At 34.4% G+C, this 19,037-nt stretch overlaps 1 protein-coding gene across 1 annotated transcript in view; it reads right to left on the bottom strand.

Moving 5' to 3' along the window:
* Positions 1-19,037, bottom strand: part of Srfbp1 (serum response factor binding protein 1) — a 55,357-nt gene that overhangs the window by 33,991 nt on the left and 2,329 nt on the right. Inside the window, exons 2-3 of the mRNA XM_074076558.1 lie at positions 12,988-13,076; positions 11,950-12,022 (exon numbers count right to left, since the gene is read on the bottom strand). Coding sequence (XP_073932659.1) covers positions 11,950-12,022; positions 12,988-13,076 — 162 coding nt within the window. The remainder of the gene's footprint in view (positions 1-11,949; positions 12,023-12,987; positions 13,077-19,037) is intronic.

The following is a 19,037-nucleotide window of genomic DNA, read 5'->3' as shown; positions in this document are numbered from 1 at the left end:
CTGATGAAAAGGCTTTATGACTCATAAAGAATTAGACCCAGTCTGGCAAACAAAAGCAAATTTAGGTTCTTGAACAGGAGAGTGATATAATAAAACAAAGTAAGTTTACTACTAGGAAATTTTACTGGTGTCAGGTTTTTGCTGGCAGCCAGTTAAAGAATTACTAAATGTCTACAAATAGCACTGTCTCATTTTACTTCCAAGTTGAATTTCATGTCAAAAGTTGAATCTTCATATTCCAAAAACTAAATACCTTTTCAAGTATAATTTACTTTCATCAATTTATGAAAATTATTATTTTGCCCCCCAAAATAGGGAGAAAAAATTTGTATAATTCAATAGTCCAAAGATCTGCACCTCAATTAAAATGGGAATTAATTAAACATAAATACAATAAGTAATTCAAATGAAGCTCCAATCCTTTTTCAGAAATATTAACTATTTCTTTTTTACTCTATGTAGTTCTTTCTCTTACAGCAGAAATACTTTTAGAAAATAGGGCAAAATAGCTTGCTTAAGAAGCCAAGGGATTGAACATAATCACATATTTTATGACAAAAACATATAACATTGTTCTTGGCACATTAAAAAATAACTCTTCTATGGCCACGTTAAAAAGTTAGGCAGAGACAATGAGACCTAGGGCAAATATCCAACAAAGACCACTTGCATTCTAAGGAGTAAGTCATACCAGACAGGTTGTTTTCATTTTGGACATTCCTTTCTAACAAAATGGCTGATGGTGGGGAGAACAGTTTACTGCTTTTGCTATAGAATACAAATATTAGTTTTAACAGGGTGCATTCTGTGGCAAACTTATAGAGTAAATAAAATACTTAAAACCACTTTGTTTTTGTATGTCTTCTTGGGATGGCCATGTTAAGAATAAAAATAGAGGCCCTGCTCAGTTCAACCTCAGTACTGACAAAATAAATAAATAAAAAATAAAAATAATTAAGGGAGTGAGAAGTATGTACGTATTTTTTGTCACTATGTAGTATATATTAAGATAAAAAAGGTAAAATTACAGCTTGGTAAGAACTTATATCAGCCTTTCTACTCCTAAAAGCTTTTATCTTTATAGTTCAAAGTTCAGTTTTCCTTGCCCAACTTCAGAGTTTAAAAAAAAAAGGAAATGGCAAAAACTCAATCTTGCTAACAATTATATAAACCTGCAGCACATTTTCCTCTCCTCAAGGAATCACCTACAATCTTACCAACAGTAACATCTGCAACTTTCTTAATTACATTCTCATGTTAATAGTTTAAGGAACCTAAATCTATTAATTTAGCAACACATTACATTTAAACTTGTTTAAAATATAGGGCCAAATTTGGCAAAGAATGTTTTTTTGAAGAATGACTTTTCTGTAGTCTAAACCCCTATTGCTAATTCTTGATCCCAAAGGGATTTATTTTAATATTGAGCTTTCAGGTATTATTTTTACATATTAAATGCACACAGAAAATCCTTGTTAATCAGGTACTCTATGTCTTTAGAAAGGCCCAGCTATTCTAATGACACCAAACTATAAGCAAATCTTATGTTTTTTTCAGGAGGAAATGATGACTCATTATTTCATTATTATTTTCAATTTGAACTAGGTGATCATTAAAACTATAGGGCAAAAAGCACACCAGTGTCTTTACAATCCCTAATTGTTCCTTATAGAAATGTGTGCTTAATATGTAAGAGACGTTAGGTTATGGTGGTAGAAAATAACGCTATAGAATTAGGCTTTGTCCTTCTCTTATAGGATGATTTTAGGCATAAAGCAATGAACCCTTTGAAATCTCCAGTTTCCACTTTAGTAAAATAGGGCTAAATAGTTACCAGCAAGACTGAGATAACATGCACAGGTTCTACGAAAGTACCGGAAGAAAAGAGGCTCAGTAACTGGTAACTAAAATTTTATTACATCATTTAAGAGCAGAGCTCCTATGTATGATCTTGAGCATCCTAGTCTAATACAGATTTGGACTCTGTTACATAAAACAGTATCCAGACTATCAAACAAGAATTTGATTACAGAATATCAAAAAGTTGTATTAACTTGGTTGCAGTAACATTACTGTTTGTGGTTAAAATGGCCACGTTTTCCATGAGACCTTCCCCGATTACTACCAGAGCACTGCCTGCTTTTTTTTTTTTTTTTTTTTCTTTTTTTGAAGCAGTACTGGGGTTTCAACTTAGGACCTTGTGCTTGCTAGGTAGATGCTCTGCTACTTGAGTCACTTCCCCAGTCCTTTCAAAACTTTTAAAGCATCCATTACAATGCCTTTGTTTTTAAAGTTTTATAAAACCAGCTCCTTTCTACATTGTAGGATGGATCTACAAGCCATTGTCTCTAGTTACCTCACTTTCAATCTATTTTCCTTCTAATCAGTCCTCTACTCTGCCTTCATCTTTGTCTTTCTAGAAAATTCATGATTACTCAAAACTCATCTATGTAGTAGCATAAAGGTCATTACTTTAACCTTACTTTTCCATTCATTCCATATTCCAGTTATGACAGTAACTCACTGAAGAAATACATACACAGTGTCTGCTTTAGGCTACAAGTACAACAGTAAGCACTGAACTAGAAAGACAATATCCTATTCTGAAAAAAGGTATACCATTCAATGTGCTAATTACTGCAACAGCATTACCAAGTACTTAGCAAGCTCTTCCAAGTCCCTCCATGTTCTTACAGACCTGTGTGCTTTGTCTATGGTGCATTCCATTCACTAAGAATTCCAGTCTTATGCAGTTCACAGTTTGTTTTCAAGTCCTAACTTAGTGGCCTCCTACACTGTGAAGTCTTCCAAAAGTCATTTAAGAAATTAATTAATCTTTTCCCTAGATTCCAATAACTTTAAAAAATACCAGTATAGTATATACCATAGAAAGACTCAGATGTGTTGCTTCCAACAGAAAAGTACATTCTTTGAAAGCAGGAATAGAAATTATTCATTTACATATATGGTATGTTTAAATTAAGATGTATTGAATCTAAGTAATAATATGGAAATTGTAACAGCTGTTCTGGATACTCTTGAGCTCTTTCATTTGTACTTTTAATTTTTCTTTCATGGTTGCAGTTTTTATGACTAAACAGAAGACAAATGATCATTAATATAGTGGGGTGCTATTTCAAAAGGTGATGACAACAACTGTTACAAAACCTGCAAACTCTAGAGTTTCAACACAAACCAGGAATTTAAAAGGTCAGGCTTTTTCTCCCCACCCTACCCATATATAAAACTGATATACCACATAGAAAGTCTGGTTGCCTTTACAGAGGAAAAGGGTGAAATAAAACAGAAATACACAATTTCATTGGAAATTGCTAAGAAGTAGTATTAATTGGAGTCATCCTCCACTTTGGAATTATTTTTGTTTCATAATTTAGTGAGAAGTAGGGAATAAAGTTGATCATATTCAAGAAAAAACAGGTCATTTGAAAATATTAATTCTTTGAGAAGCCAAAACATTGACCTTGGTTGTAACATATAGAAAAAACAAAAATTCATGGTTTTCATTATAATAAAAACAGTGTAAGATGTGTTCAAGTTAATGAGTGTAAATATTTGAAAATAATTTGTCTTTACTTAACCCAAAATTGAGGTGTTATCCAGCTTGAAAAAAAAATAAAAAGAATATCCCATTTTGTAAGACTTGATCTTAAAGCTGCTTTTTTCTGGGGCCTTTATTTTCTCATGTGTTTCCAACAAAATATGTTGTAATATTTACCTCTTTTCTTGAACACCACATTATTTCATACCGGAGTTATGATAGTAGTATTGGCTGCCCAAAATTTTTGAATTAATTGTTGACAAGTGCCTTGGATACTTTCAGTTATTAGGAAATGTACTGCCAAGGTTGAAAGTTCAAATTTCAGAATTACAAACTTAAAATATCAAAACAAAATAAACAAAAACATTAAAAAAAAAAACCCACCCAACAGCATATGACACTGAGTCTTCCTACTCCTAAATCTTGTTTATATACTCAGTAGCCTTTAAAGTAGGCTTATCCAGATGAAGCAATTCTAGAACCATTTCTTTATTTAAAACTAGGTGAGTGTGATAACTCAGTAAACAGTCGTAGCAATCTCATCACTTTTGCCAACAACTGTTTCTTTGTCTTCAACTTGACATTTGTTTTCACATGGAAGCAGGAAGGTTCAAAAACAAAGGATGGATATGACTTGTATTTGCCACATCTGCTCTGATTTAAAAAGAAGAATATCTTAAGGCCATCTTAGCCTTGAGACAATATTTGTATCAGCGTCACATACAATTGAACTTATGACCCTTACATATTAAAAATGCAGTGCAGTTGAGGGTTCAGGAATATGACCTATTCGAAATGCTGATTAAAGCAGAGAAGCCACATGCCAGGAAACAAAATGGGATTTCAATGTGATGATCTATTCTTAAATCTTGGTGCATGAGTGTGAGGAGAGCAGTATATACTGATCTTTTTAAAAGACCACTAAGATTTACTGTTTATCCTTTCAAAAGTCAAGAGTCAGAAGGCTATTAAATCAGGGCATCTTGTTCCACTTTTAGAAGCAAGAAAAGGTCTGCTTTTCAAAAAATTAAATTAGTAGTTGCATGGCCTTAGGGCACTGGCTAAAGTGACTGTATGAAAAGCCTTTTTATTCTTATTTCTGATACTTAATATTAAAATTAACAAACAACAAAATTGTAGACAGGCATGGTAGTACAGTCCTGTAATCCCAGCATTTGGGAGGTGAAGGCAGCAGGATCCTAAGTTTAAAGCCAGCTTGGGCTGTGTAGCAAGTTCCAGGCAAGCAGGAGTTATATACATCCTGTCTTAAAACAAACAAGCATGCATAAACTCCGGTAACATACTCTTCTTAGTAACACTTCAGTGGCATTCTACTTTTGTCTAAAGATTCAGAACCAGCTTCAACATCTAAACATGCCAATCTGTGTAAAAAGATTTGCATAAAAGTAACCCAGACGCCAGGAGTGAGTAGCTCATGCCTGCAATGCTTACTAGTTTGGGAGGATGAGATTGGTAGGATGGCAGTTCCAGGTCAGCACAGGCAAAACAGTTTGCTTGGCATGGTGGCATATACCTATCATTCCAGCTACAGTAGGAAGTGTAAAATAGGAATATTGTGGTCCAGGCTGATCTGGGCAAAAAGCAAGCCTCTATCTCCAAAAATAACCAGAGCAAAAAGGCTGGCAGTATGGCTGAAGTGGCAGAATACCTGTCTAGCAAGTGTGTAAGCCTTGAGTTCAAACTCCAGTACGGCTTAAAAAAAAAGGTCACTCAGCCAACTATCCAGGCAGTATCTTCTATGTACCAGAAAAACTGCTAGGTGCGGGGACAATGAATTGAATAAAACCATTATCTTTAGGAGAGTTCTCTAGTAATTGTGGCATGAAAGCAGACAGCTATACAATATGCTAGAAGAAATCTAATAGGGTGAGTGGGCGGTCAGTAATTCTTCTGGGGTCCCAGTGGAAGTGCCAAGGAAAGTTTCCTAGAGCTAGAAATGTAAGAATTAGGTGTTGAAGAAGATTAAATTTTTATTCAGGCCAGGCATCAGTGGCTGTAATCCTAGCTACTTGGGAGGCCGAGATCAGGAGAACTGTGGTTCAAGGTCAGCCTGGGCAAATAGTTCTTGAGATCCTATCTCCAAAATAACCAGAGCAAAATAGACTGGAGGTGTGTGTGGCTAAAGGAGTAGAGCATTCAAACCCCAGTCCCTCAAAACAAACAAACTTTATTTACGTGGAGGATGTATTATGTTTTAAAAGCCTGATCATAGGTCAAGAGGCATGAAATTGACTGGTGTATTTGGGCTTCAGTATCCCTGGTGTAAGAAATACAGAGTAGGCAGAAATACCGAAGTACTATAGAGGCAGCTATAGGACAGACCACTAAGGGTCTTAAATGTCAGGAAGGGAGAATCTCCAGTTAGATTTTAGGAGGGTTACTAGTTTTTTGGGTAGAACATGACTTGAACATGGGATCAGGGGCAGGATGTTCAAGTGATAAATAGTAAGAACCTAAACTAAGAAGACTTTTGTAGAATATTTTATTAAATTATAAATGCTCAGCCAGTAATTTTAACCTATGGTGATAAGGGTCTACTTCAAAAAAGAGTGTCCCTTTTAATGCCTATGCGCCCCCATGCTCTCATTCAACAGTTATTCAGTGCTCAGTCTTCCAGATTGTCAATGATATGTTACCTATTTAATAAAGTATCCACCAGAAAAGATATTACCAGGATATTCCTTACTATAGGTAAGGAAAAAGTAAACAAAAGAAGAAAAGTAAAGTAAGAGAAAATGTGATGGGATAAAAAGAGACAGAAGAAATTAAACAGCCATTGAGAGGGCTGCTCTCATGGGAACCTACATTGTCTATTCTCTTTTGGAGAAGGGCATTATTTGTCAACTCAGTGATAATGCTGCTTGACTTCAAAGTGTTAACCAGAGATCTTCAAAGTTGCCTATAGGGTTCAAGAAATTCTTTTTTACTTGGCTTCCATAATGCATTAGAGAAAAATAATCTTAAGTGTAAGGACAGAATTATGAAAGGGATTTAAGAGATAATAGAACTGGCTACTGCACATTCTGTAGTTAAGAAAGGCCACAAAATGGTTACAGTATGGGAGGTATGGAAGCAGGTAAACACTATGCCTCTTCCATACTTGGACCAGTTTGTAATCTGGTTATACACCTGAAGGAAGAAAATACAATTCTGGAAATGGTTTCAGAAATGAACAAGTCATTTTGGTTATATAATCATAGTTAAAGCAGCCTAACCACAGAGAAACTGTAATTTGACAAGCTTACCAATAGCCATGATATAATGAGTTTTTATTTGTAATAAAACAATATTGTTAATTTTGAAAACAATACCTAGTCCATTACTCCTTTCTTGATATAGTTTCTTACTTGGTTTCCTTTCTTAGTTTCTTTTAGTTATATTTCTTCATTCCCCAAAGATTGAAATTTTAGATTTAGTCTCTCAGACTTAGAGACTAACTTAGAGACTCTTCAACCCTAAAAATAAGCATAAAACCTGGACATACTGCAAAGTCTTATCTGAAGGTAACAGAGGCTAACAAAAGCAGACTCTCATGGGAGTCCAAACTAATTTGGCTTGAAGCAGATAGGAAGCTATATCAGGAAAGTCACCATCTCTTCGAGCTTAGCGTAAGGCTAACTGCAATCTCTATGGTTCAGAAGCAGTGGCAGAGGTAACCTTGGAAATGGAATCCTGGATACCTTGTCTACTCAGACATCAGGGAAGACCCAGCAAAGACAGAGAGAAGGGGCCCCTAGACCTGAAGCACTCACATAACAAACACATTTGAAATTGCTTACCGAAAGACAAAAGAGCTACACTAAGACTGGAGCTGTTGTCTAAGAAACAGTTTGAAGTTAAAGCTTAGCCAAGAAACTTAACTGCTAAAACCATCATTTGTTGGAGGAAAATAACCAAATTCAAAGTCTCTACAACTTCCTCTTCATAGTGTTGATGGATAGTCCAAAATTATATGAAGAATAAATAAAATAGAACATTTTCTTCTCTACAGGTAAAAATAGCTATTACTTTCCTCACTGGTGTTTATTTATTTACATCTTTTTTTTTAATGTATTTTTGGTGAGACGGGTGTTTGAACTCAGAAAGCACTAAAGGAGCAGGCACTCTACCGCTTGAGCCACATCTCCAGTCCATTTTACTCTGGTTGTTTTGGAGATGGGGGTCAAACAAATGAATTGCTCAGGCTGGCCTTGAACTGTCATCCTTTCAATCTCAGCCTTCCAAGTAGCTAGGATAACAGGCACCTTGCTCAATGGTGTTTTTTCAAAAAGAAAATTCCTCTCACATGAATGAAAAAAGCCTTATCAGAAAACCTTATCATATGCCTGCAATTCCAGCTACAGGAAAGGAGGAGATTGGGAAGATGGAGGTTGAAGGCCAGCTCTAGAAAAAAAAGTTAGCAAGATTCCTTCTCAACAAACTAGGCATAGGTGGTGCACCTATGCAGAAGGCATGGTAGGAAGAAGGATCTCGATCCTAGGCTGGCCTAAGAGAAATGTGAGACCCTCTCTGAAAAACAGCTAAAGCAAAGAAAGGGCTAGGGACATGGCTTAAGTAGCAAAGTACCTGCCTAACATGCATGAGGCCCCAAGTTCAAACTCAAGTATCTCTAATCAAAGAAATAATTACAGCAGAGAGACAGAAAACACTAAAATGTTTCAACTAATACAACTATAGCATCAATCACTGGATTTTGAGACTACAGGCTTTTCATATAATCTCAAAGTATAAGTTTCATAAATTATGTTAATTACAAACTGAAAAGGTTACCTTTTCAACAGCAAAATCTAGCAGAGAACACTTAAATTATATGAGTGGAAACCAGCAGTGCCAGTAAAAGGACAAGAAGCGCATGATATAATGTATTATTACTTTCATACTCTGTATTCCAATTTTCCTGTTATTTTGAAATACCAAAATCAGTCCCTTTCTGCTATGGAGGTAGTAACTAGACTCACTCATGGAGACTCTGGACCAAAGCACCTCTGGTGTGGAAAAGAAAGGCCTGTGGGATTGCGTGTAGTCCAGATGACTCCTGGCACCACCTGTGCCATCTGATTGCCTACATCCTTGAAACTAGCAGTGGAGTTGGACAGTAGGTAAGATCAACAACATGCCAGTCTGATTTGATAATAAGACTCTTTCTACTGGCTCACAAATAAAAGATGAAACTGTGAAAATAATTATAGCTTACAATTAATAATACTTTTAATGACTACTTTCATAGCATATTTTTTGTATTTGTGATATACTTATGATAGCTCCTTAGAAACAGTCTATGAAGAAAGCATGACACACTGTGATCTTAACAGTTTATGCAAGCCAAAGGATGATACAATCTGAGCATGTGAAAGTAAGGGAAGAGTAAGAAAAAAAAAAAAAGAGGGAGACTTTAAAATAGACCAGTAAAGTAAGCAGACAGAATAAGGTCTCACAGAAGAATATGCAAGTTCTCATAGTATCAGAATACTTGGCACAGGGAAAAGTAATGGCCTCAGAGAGAGAGAGAAGTAAAAGAGAACACAGACTTGGGTAACTGTGTATACTCAGCTATGAGGAATAAGAGTCTGAAACATGGTGCACCTGTCTGAACTTTTTTTTCTAGAGGGTATCATGTTATGGAATCATTTCATCCAATCTTCAAGAGAGTGAGTCTAGTTATTTTTCAGGAAGTTCTCATCTAATTAAGGTGTCTTACAGACATGGCTAACATCATAAGCTTTATAGTCAGTTCTGGGTTACACCACTTAACACTCATTTGACCTTAGGCAAGTTACTTAATTTTCTAAGCTTCATTTGGTTACTCTGTAAGTCTCTACTTTATCAAATACTGAAGACAGAACACGATAAAGTGCCTACACATAATAAATGCTCAGTAAAGGTCAGTTATCATCCTTTATTTAGGAAGGGTTTTCTTTTACATTTTGAGTAAGTCAATGTATGCTACAACTTTATTTAAGGATCTGTACGTGTTGATAAGGTCCTTTCACTCCCAAAGAAAAAAAACTGTTACTGAGGCCAGTACTTACACTAGTATCAAAAAGTATGAATACTATTAGAAAAGACATCAAAGACTTAGGATTCATCATACATGATAGCTTATAAAATTAGAACCTATGATTTTAAAGTATCATAAAGATCAGGCCATTTTTTCCTACTGGCTTGAAAAAACAACTCCCATTTCTAAAAATATCTCAGGTTTTCTTCATGAGGATGTCATCTTGCAACAAAATACCCTATTATCATAGAAAGCAAGTATAGGACGGTATGTCATGAATAAGACTATAAAAAAATCTAGTGGTATATGAGCCAAATTAAAATTCCTCTGGAAAAATGAGTAAGTAGAGGTTTTCCTCCAAATTTAACTGAGACTGTGGATCCACTGTTTTGCCACTATTTCTTTGATACACCCATACATATGAAAACACTTCCTTAGAAAATTACAAATGGCCTTTCAACTAAGAAAAATGCTAAATGTACTTGTATCTTCTAGAAAAAAGTTCAAATTTGTAAAAGCACCAGAAGTGAGAAATGAAATTTGAACCTTTGGGAAAGTAAACAGTCTTTCTAACAGTTCTTATTCTGGTTTTTAGATTTAAATGTAATCTAGTGTTTAAAAGACATTACAAAAGAAGCTAAAATGAGACTAGCCAACCCAGATTACTCTACCCCATGCCACAAATTCAAGGAACACAACAGTACAAAATGTATGAATGCAAGGAATATACAGGCTATGAATTTTGGCTTACTATGGTGCAACAATTCCACAGTGGTCGTGTATAATAACAGAGAAAAAAAGAGAAATAAACTATGACAGTGACATAGCAAACTTGTAACTATATGAACTTTATTATTGAGTCTGATTTTCCTCTGCTGATGAGATATTAAGAATAATGGGACTACATATAGGTTAAATAGAACTTCCCTTTCTAATTAACTAAATCAAATTATTGAGTTACAAAAGACAAGTATTCTAAAGATCAATGAGTATGTCTTATTCTTGAACCCTCCATACATTATATATGTTTATTGTATACACTGCATTCTTTCTACAATAAGATAAAAGCAGCAATTATTAAGTGGCTCAAAGCCTACAAATAATTCAGTGCTACAAAGGTGACAATTCAGAAGAAATTACAGGGAAAAATTTAGGTAGGCAATGTCAGTATGGACTTTGGTTAAGAGAATGTGAACGAGATCAATCATAACTGCTATCTTCATTACTGCCATCCTCAAATCATTATTGCTATCCTTAAAGGAAAAGTCTCTAAAGATTTTTTTGTTGAGTATCGTAAAATAAAAAGCTATATGAAAAAGCCTAATAACCAAAGGGACACACATAATATTTAAGAATCAAATACAGAGCACTTCCTTCTTCTGAAAAATTAGATGAAAAGGGGAATGCAACTTTGAGAAAAAAAACATAGATCAAATAGATTCCATGAGTTTTGCAGACCTATGGGGAAGGGAAGGACAAATACAAGAAATAAATATACTTCCTAGCAAAGAATCATTTCCTAGACTAAGCTTTATTCAGATTAACTGGGATAACTTCATCCTGTCTAACACTTTACCATTTTTTCAGAAGGAAAAGAGGGTGAAAAGCTCTGATAATCTGAGTCAATTAAAATATGGTGAGAGTTTTCTTGCTCTTTTATCTAATGCAAAACCTGGAAGCTATACTGAATTATAATAGTCAAACAGACATGTAAAATCACCCAGCAATTAAGATAAGTGCCAGTACCAAATGCTGTTTTTAAGTTCTGCAATAAAACCGTCTCCCAGACATTTAATGGTATGTCATTTGGTAAATGAAAGTTTCTACAAAGTAAAAGCAGCAAGAAGGCCTAACAATTGTGCTAGTGAAGAGTCTGGCTGAAAGAGAGAAGAGTATGGGTCATGTTGGTCCAACACTGACTTTATTTTAAGTTACTACAGGACTGTATAAATGCTGACACCACCACATAAAAATTTATTGAGTTGGCAATAAGCAAAGCATGATGTCAGCCACCAATACCATCATCCACATTCCCAAATAGCAAAACCTCTTTAGTTCTTGAATTTAACTTAGACTATGTGTCTAAAGTTAGAGTAAAGATAAAAACCTTAGGCATGAAGCATTATTAAACAAAGATGAGTTTGGGTTGGCGGTTTTGACTCAAATTAGTCTAGCACTTTAATAAACTCAGTTAAAAAACATGGAAAAATGCAAGCTTAAACATATTATAATTTTCTAAATATGTCATATTCTTCACCAAACAAACAAATAATTCTTAAGTAACCCTCAGGATTTTTCAAGTAAGTACCACACATTCACAAAATGCAGGCTGACAGGCAATGGAGAAACACACACACTCACACGGTCTCACCTTCATGGCATGGATTTCTTCAAGCAGTCGTTGTGCCCTTCTTTGGTTTTTTAACAGTGCCTCTTCGGTACCCCTGCAAATAATAGTTAAAGCATTAATTTTACAGCAATATCATAATGAAAGTTTTTCGTTTCTTCCAGAACAGGCTAAATGACAAGCCACTCCATGTTCTACTGTGCTTTTGTCATGCCATACCAACACACACCCAAATTTCCAACAAACCCAAGTGTTTGAAACTGATAAATTAAGTATTATCCTAGTGTCCAATGACTGATTAGTAGTTTTGCTCTAGTACCTTATTGGTAATGTTAATAGTACTCAACAATTAGCAGTACATTTTATTTAATGTAATATAAGTTTCAAAAGTTACAACTAAACATTGGATATACTTTTATTAAATGATTTTATTAAATTTCTTCTCTGGAATTAAAGAAAAATATAAATATGTAAAATATCTGATTATACTGGAGAAGAGGGCTATCCTCTGGAATATTTATAACCAAATAAATTAATCAGGAACAAAACACATTTGAAGGCTTTATAAATATTCATGCTTAAACCTTAAGAAGTGTAAATAAAATACTTATGATAGATGCTGAAAATACAAAATAATCTTTTTTCAAAAATTACATGGCAAACAATGCTTAAAAATTCAAGAAGAAAGGGGGTGGAGGGCAAAAAAAATTCAAGAAAAAGATGATACAGTCTTTATAACTGATTCAGGTATTGTTAGACTTGTTTACCTTAAGATAACTTCCAATAACTTAAAACACATAAGTAATCCCAAGGCAATTTCATTCTGAAAAGGCCCAAAGGAGAGTTTTTTAAAAATAGCAGAAGAATTTATGCTGTGTTTTAAGCAAAGATGGTGCAAACCATCGATGGTCATGCTGACATGGCACATTCTATCCCACTCAGATCATCCCTGCATATAACAGAGCTGAATGAGCAAGGCATTCAATGATTCCTCTAGACCTTACCCTCAAAACTTGTATGTATTAAGTAAAAACAATTTGGGGGATTTTATTAGTCACTAACTTTTTTGACTTCAATCTGCTCAGACTCCTGACAAGTTTTCGGATAACCAAAACTCGGATTCGTTTCACTTCTTTTCTCATCTTCACAACCTTTGAGGAATAAAAACAAAATTAAAAAGACACTTAACTCAGAAACAAACACACTTTAAGTCTTAATATTACCACTTTAAACAAAATTTTTAAGTATATTCATTGTTTGATGAAATCAAGCTTCTTCCATAAACTGTCTAAAAATAGTTGTCTAAAAATATGTTGAAGAGTTAAAGAGAAACAAGTTATGATTTTTTAACATGTCACAGCATTCTTAGTAATTAGTATTTTAGTATTACACTTACATCTCATTGAGCTTGGAACACAATAAACTATGAGTTCCCTGAGATCAGAGACTTGCCATACTCATCATCTTTGAATTCTTGTGGCTTAAAACATAACCGTAGGAATTTATTGTTTGGATTCACAAAAGCAAATGTATGAAAGCAATTTAGCTTAGTTCCTAACTAGTTTCTGTATACCCATCTTGCCTTCTCAATCATTTGAGAAGTAGTCAATATAGTCACAATAAAACTTTCTGACACATAGATATGGTGTTACACCTTTAACTCTTCAGTAGTTTCAATCCTTTTAGGAGGACCATGATGCCCTTCTTTCCAGTTTTTTGTTTTCATCATGCTCTTATCTACCACAAAGCCTTTACTTCTGCTCTTCCCTCAGATGGGAAAGTTCTGTGTTCCCATATTGGCTTGTTAACATCTATTCGTCCTGATTGGCTCATTTCTAAGGAAATGAGCTTTCTGGCTTTCCTGAGTTACAAATTCTCTATGATAAGCACTTAAAAAGCACCCAGTCCTCTAGAACGTATCATTTTACTTTTAATCTGATTATGTTTAATGTGTCTTTCTCCAGAAGGTTACAAATTCCACAAAAGTATCTGGTTTTATTCAACACTGCATTTCAGCATCTAAAACAGTGAACAACATACAGTAGTGTTCCTAGAGATTTGTTAAATAAATGACCAGAAATGTAGCAATACTCGTTTGTTCACAAGCGCAAATCATAATATAGTAAAAGAACATAGAATTAACCAGTTTCTTTTTCACTAGATATATAAAATCTTTGGAAATTTTTTTTTTTGCAAAGTTAGATTTAGGAGGAAAAAAACAAACTTTGCATAAACACAAAGTCTTTTAGACGAAGTTTAAGTGAAAAAAGAACTGCTCCATTTCATAAGCAGAATTATAATGGGTTTGATGTCTTTATTAGTCAGGCAATGTAATATGTTAACGAATGTTTCTAATTGCTAAACTTTTGCACAGGTATGAGATGATGTTCCCTAACTACTGCTAACAACTTGACTAATGAACTGCAGTGGGCAAAGTTGGCCCTTGGTTATATTCCAATCACAGGAATCCTAGTCTCCAATTTTACACTGTTTTACAACAATTTAAGATGTACTATGTTTGTCATTACTAGGAATGCTTCATCTACTTAGTTTTATGCCAATGCCAAAAAAACAAACCAAACCAAAGGCTTTTCTAGCTTAACTTTTCCATTATGATTTTATATAGGCAGCAGCTAATTTGAAAAGGTTAGTGTATAAAAAGGAAATTACAGTCATTTTGTGTAAAATGGAATTAAAATTTGTTTTTCTCACAACTGCCCACTCCACAAACTCAGTTTTAATTTTGAAAAATTGATGAATAGTGGCCTTTAATTAGGCCTTTAAAGGATGCCAATTCATTTGTGATTCAGAAATGAATGAAGCTAGTTTACAGACAGTCAGAAGTCAACAGACAGGCCTAAAAGCACAATATAGCCAGGAGGCCGATGTACTGCTTAAGGACAAAAAACACTTTGGAAAATTTTCTAATGAAAAGTCAGCAGAATTATGAAAAGAATACATTATTTAGAAGGGAAAGAAAGAAGGAATAAAGTGAGCAAGGAGAAAATAGAGACATAATAGTGGGAATGAAATATGCTGACAGAGAAAAAAACAAAATGAAAGAGAAGTAGAAGTTTGTAGTGTTTGAAAACTAAGTAGGGTTTGAAGAGAGAAACTGAAGGAACTATCTGGAGGCCACAATGACTAAGATGGACAAACCAAGCTAAGGGATTCCAAGCAGCAAAATAATGTATTTAAAACAATCTGAAAGATCAGAAGAAAAAGGCTTGTAACTTACACCACAGAGAGTACATGTGCTGACAGTGAGGAGTCTGTCACCTGGAAACAAGGCATACAGTTGCCTCCAGAATTAATCTTGTAATAGCTGAACACAATCAGGGCAACCCACATCACTTCTTGGGTAAATAATACAAAAATATGACCACAAATGAAGTGGAAACTTAACATGCCTGTTAGGAGAGGGCCATGTGATTAGAGTCAACTGAAACACAGGAAAGGGAACCACAACCAGACAAAAGCTGGCAGAATGCAATGCAAGGAAATTCCACAGGAAGAGTTCTCTAGTTTGAAGACTTAAAAAATTCAATGTGTCCTGGAATAACTCAATTATGAGCACAGATTCATCTCAGCCGAATACTGAATTATGCACTAAAATCCCTTTCTGTGGTTCAACATTCCAACGAGCTGATGAAGATCAGTAGACAGGAAGAGTGTTTTACAATGCAAGCATTACTATCTACTTAAGATATATCTGCTAATAAGCTATTTTCTCATTTACACAGTATTCTAAGCTCACACTTAATGTTTATTCACTTTTGAGAGCTATAAGTTTGGGGTGACAAGATAACAAGTTTCTGATATACAAAGCTGGCAACAGACTCATCCACTGACATAACTAAGTGCTTTGACGTGAATCTTGAATGGCTATCTGCCAGTTTCTGTTGGCAGTGCACTGGCTTTGCCATGAATTTAGATTAACCTATAACAAAAACTTACAGTTATTAGGAAAGTCTGCGTATATGTGTGTTTTTTAAAAATACATTAACCTGGGGAAGAAGAAAAAAAAAAACATTAACCTATCACAGTGGCAAATACAAAAAAAAAAAAGTGACATCACATTCTGTTCATGAAGCTGTAAGGAAAAAAGCACTCTTAAACACTGCTGGTAGAAATGCAAATTTTACACCCTTCTGGAGGAAAATTTGGCAATATCTAACAAAACTCCAAGTCGGAAGTCCAGAAGACACACTCCCAGCAATAGAAAATACAAGACTTTTCACTGCAGTATTCTTTAAAATAGTTTCACAAGAGATAATATATAAAGCATCAACAATGTAGTATTTAAATGAATGCAGGATAGCTGCATGTATTATCGTGGATAGACACTAAAAATGATGTTTGGTGAAAAAAGTAACATAAAATGATATATATATATATTATATTTATGCAACATAGTATCACGTAAACAAAGTTTAAAATATGCAACAAAATACTGTACATCTAGTATAGAAACAAATATAATACAGAATTATAAAACTCATAGATGAGAAAAATGTAAACCTCAGAATAAACCTGAGATAGAAAAAAGGATGGGTAGGATTAAGTAGTATGATACAACAAAATATTGATAGCTGCTAAGTATTAAGAAGTGGATAAGGCTGCTATTTGTTATATTATTTTCCATATATTTAAGGTATTTCATAGCTAATAAAATTAATTATGATTTTATAGAATTCTAGTTTGGCCATTAGGATTAGGATAACTTTTTTGCTGAATTATACTTTTTATAAAAATTTAGAATGCTTAGTAATTACCTGTTACTTGACCAATTTTGAGCATATACTGCCACCTAGCAAAACTTACCAGAATAGTAAAAACTATTTTCTTATGAATGGACCCTCACTATTTTAGAGTACATTATTAAAAAGTACTACCCACCCCACCCACTCCTATGCTGTGACACAGGAGTTTCCTAACTTCACAAATACCTACAAACATGGTTGCTGACATCGTTATCTTTCACAACGCATGGGGGAAAGTAATTTTATTCTTTGGCATTTTCACTTCTTCGTTTACAGCAGTTCCCTCTCATGCAAGGGTTGGAGGTTCCAAGAGCTGCAGTGGATGCCTGATACTGCCGATAGTACGAAACCCTGCATGTACCATGCTTATCTATATATATCCACCTATAAAAAATTTGCATTACTTTGATTTGTAAATTCGACACAAGAGATTAACAAAACAGAATAATTACAACATACCATAGTAATTATGGCATTACTAAGCAAAATAAGAGTTACTTGAAAACAAGTTCTGTGATACTATGGAAGTCATTCTGATGACCGGGAGGGCCTACTGTCCAATGGGTGGTAGCATGAACAAAGTAGATACCCTAGACAAAGAGATAATTCACAACCTGGGCAGGACAGCACAAAATTTCATTATGGATTCATAACAGCATGAGATTTAAAACTTACTGTTTATTTCTCAAATTTTCCATTTATATTTTCAGACTATAGTTGATTTCAGGTAACTGAAACCAGAGAGTAAAAGTGTAGATTAGGTAATTAAAGTACTATAGAATTAAAGCACTCTGTGTAATTGTTTTACCTCCTAATTCTGATTTTACATATCAATTGCAGACAAAGAAACAGGTCAGTAGAATAAATGCATCCAAAGTTGCAAATTCTTTACTCTCTAAATGCTGCAAGTGCAGTTTTTTCAATGTGCATCCTTCCTTATCTAGTTCTAATGAAAAGGGGAAAAAAAAAGCCAACATTTAAGAGATTTTTTTTTTTCCTCTGATTTGAACATTACACAGTTGTGCTAAGGATATCTTCACCTTCCCAGTACATACATATATACTTACTACCTGTAGACAAAGACCTATGCTAAAGGTGAGGGAAGTGACTACAACAAAGTAACTATGTATCCTTTCTTTGAAATCCACGTAAAGTACAGAGGAACATAAAACAGGCAGTATATAAGCACAGAAGAGGTTAAAAATCAAAACAAAACAAAAACAATGGCTCAAAAAAAATTAAAGGTAAAAGCTTATTTTATTTCACAAGAATAAATGTATTTTAAGAACCTGGAGTTTGGGAGTGTCTTTGTCCTTGGAAAATTTTTTTTATAAGAACAGCATTATTTAAGAGCATAAGATATTAGAAGTTACAACTTCACAAGTACCTCTGTAGGGAGATTTAAATTTTCACAAGACATTCTGGAAAGTTGCTATAGTAAAATTATGACACAAGGATTCTTATCAAATAAACCAAAGCCATGATTAGCAATCTCTCAAAGACAATACCACATTTATACATCTCTACAATTTGATGAAACCTATGTACTCTTTTCCTTACACTGACAACATGTTATAGAACCTCTGAGATACATCCCTGAACCCAGTTATGAAGAGCTAATCTTTTAAGGATCATTCAGCAAATAGGTATTGAGAATATGATGATAAGCCAAAAGTTAGAGCCAGGTGGAAGGGATATGAAATCTCTCATCCACATACGCTCACACACACACAATAAACTACCATGTGTCCCCTGCTCCCCCAAAAAAGAGCTTGTAAAAGGGATAAATGAACACTAAGAATGGTTTCCCTAAGAAAGTGACAAATGAAGGACTAATGAGAAGAAAAGCTTCAGAAACAGCATGTGCAAAGTACCTGTAGACAGCTACGAAGATTGAGAGGGATGTAACAGAAGGTGAAGAAACTATCTTTGTTTGGATTAGTTTTAACCAAAAGCAACCAAAAGTGGGTTTTAAGCAAGCGAGTGACACGATCAGATATGTGTTGAAGAAAGCACTCCAGCTGCAGCAGTATGGAGATCAACTCTGAGAAGAGTCAATGTGGGTAGCTGGGAGGGCAGTACTGTAGTTATGGATGGAGATATAATTTGAACCAGAATAGCAGCTGTTATGGAAAAGTGGTGGAAAGATCTGAAACAGGGAATCCAAACTCTTTTTCAGGCATATTTCCTCTTGGGAGAAGCTTTTGATCCATTTCTCCCATCCATTTTCTATGAGACAAGTTTTTCTTAATTTACACAAGCTACTTTACAGTAATGACATTAATCCTTTATTTGTCATATTTTCTGTTTTTTTTCTAGTTAGTGTCCTTTATCTTTCTGTAGTATGTT

The sequence above is a fragment of the Castor canadensis genome, chromosome 6 (assembly GCF_047511655.1).
Source record: "Castor canadensis chromosome 6, mCasCan1.hap1v2, whole genome shotgun sequence".
NCBI lineage: Eukaryota > Metazoa > Chordata > Mammalia > Rodentia > Castoridae > Castor > Castor canadensis.
The sequence above is the reverse complement of the archived record's forward strand: the minus strand, read 5'-3'. Positions and strand labels throughout refer to the sequence as shown.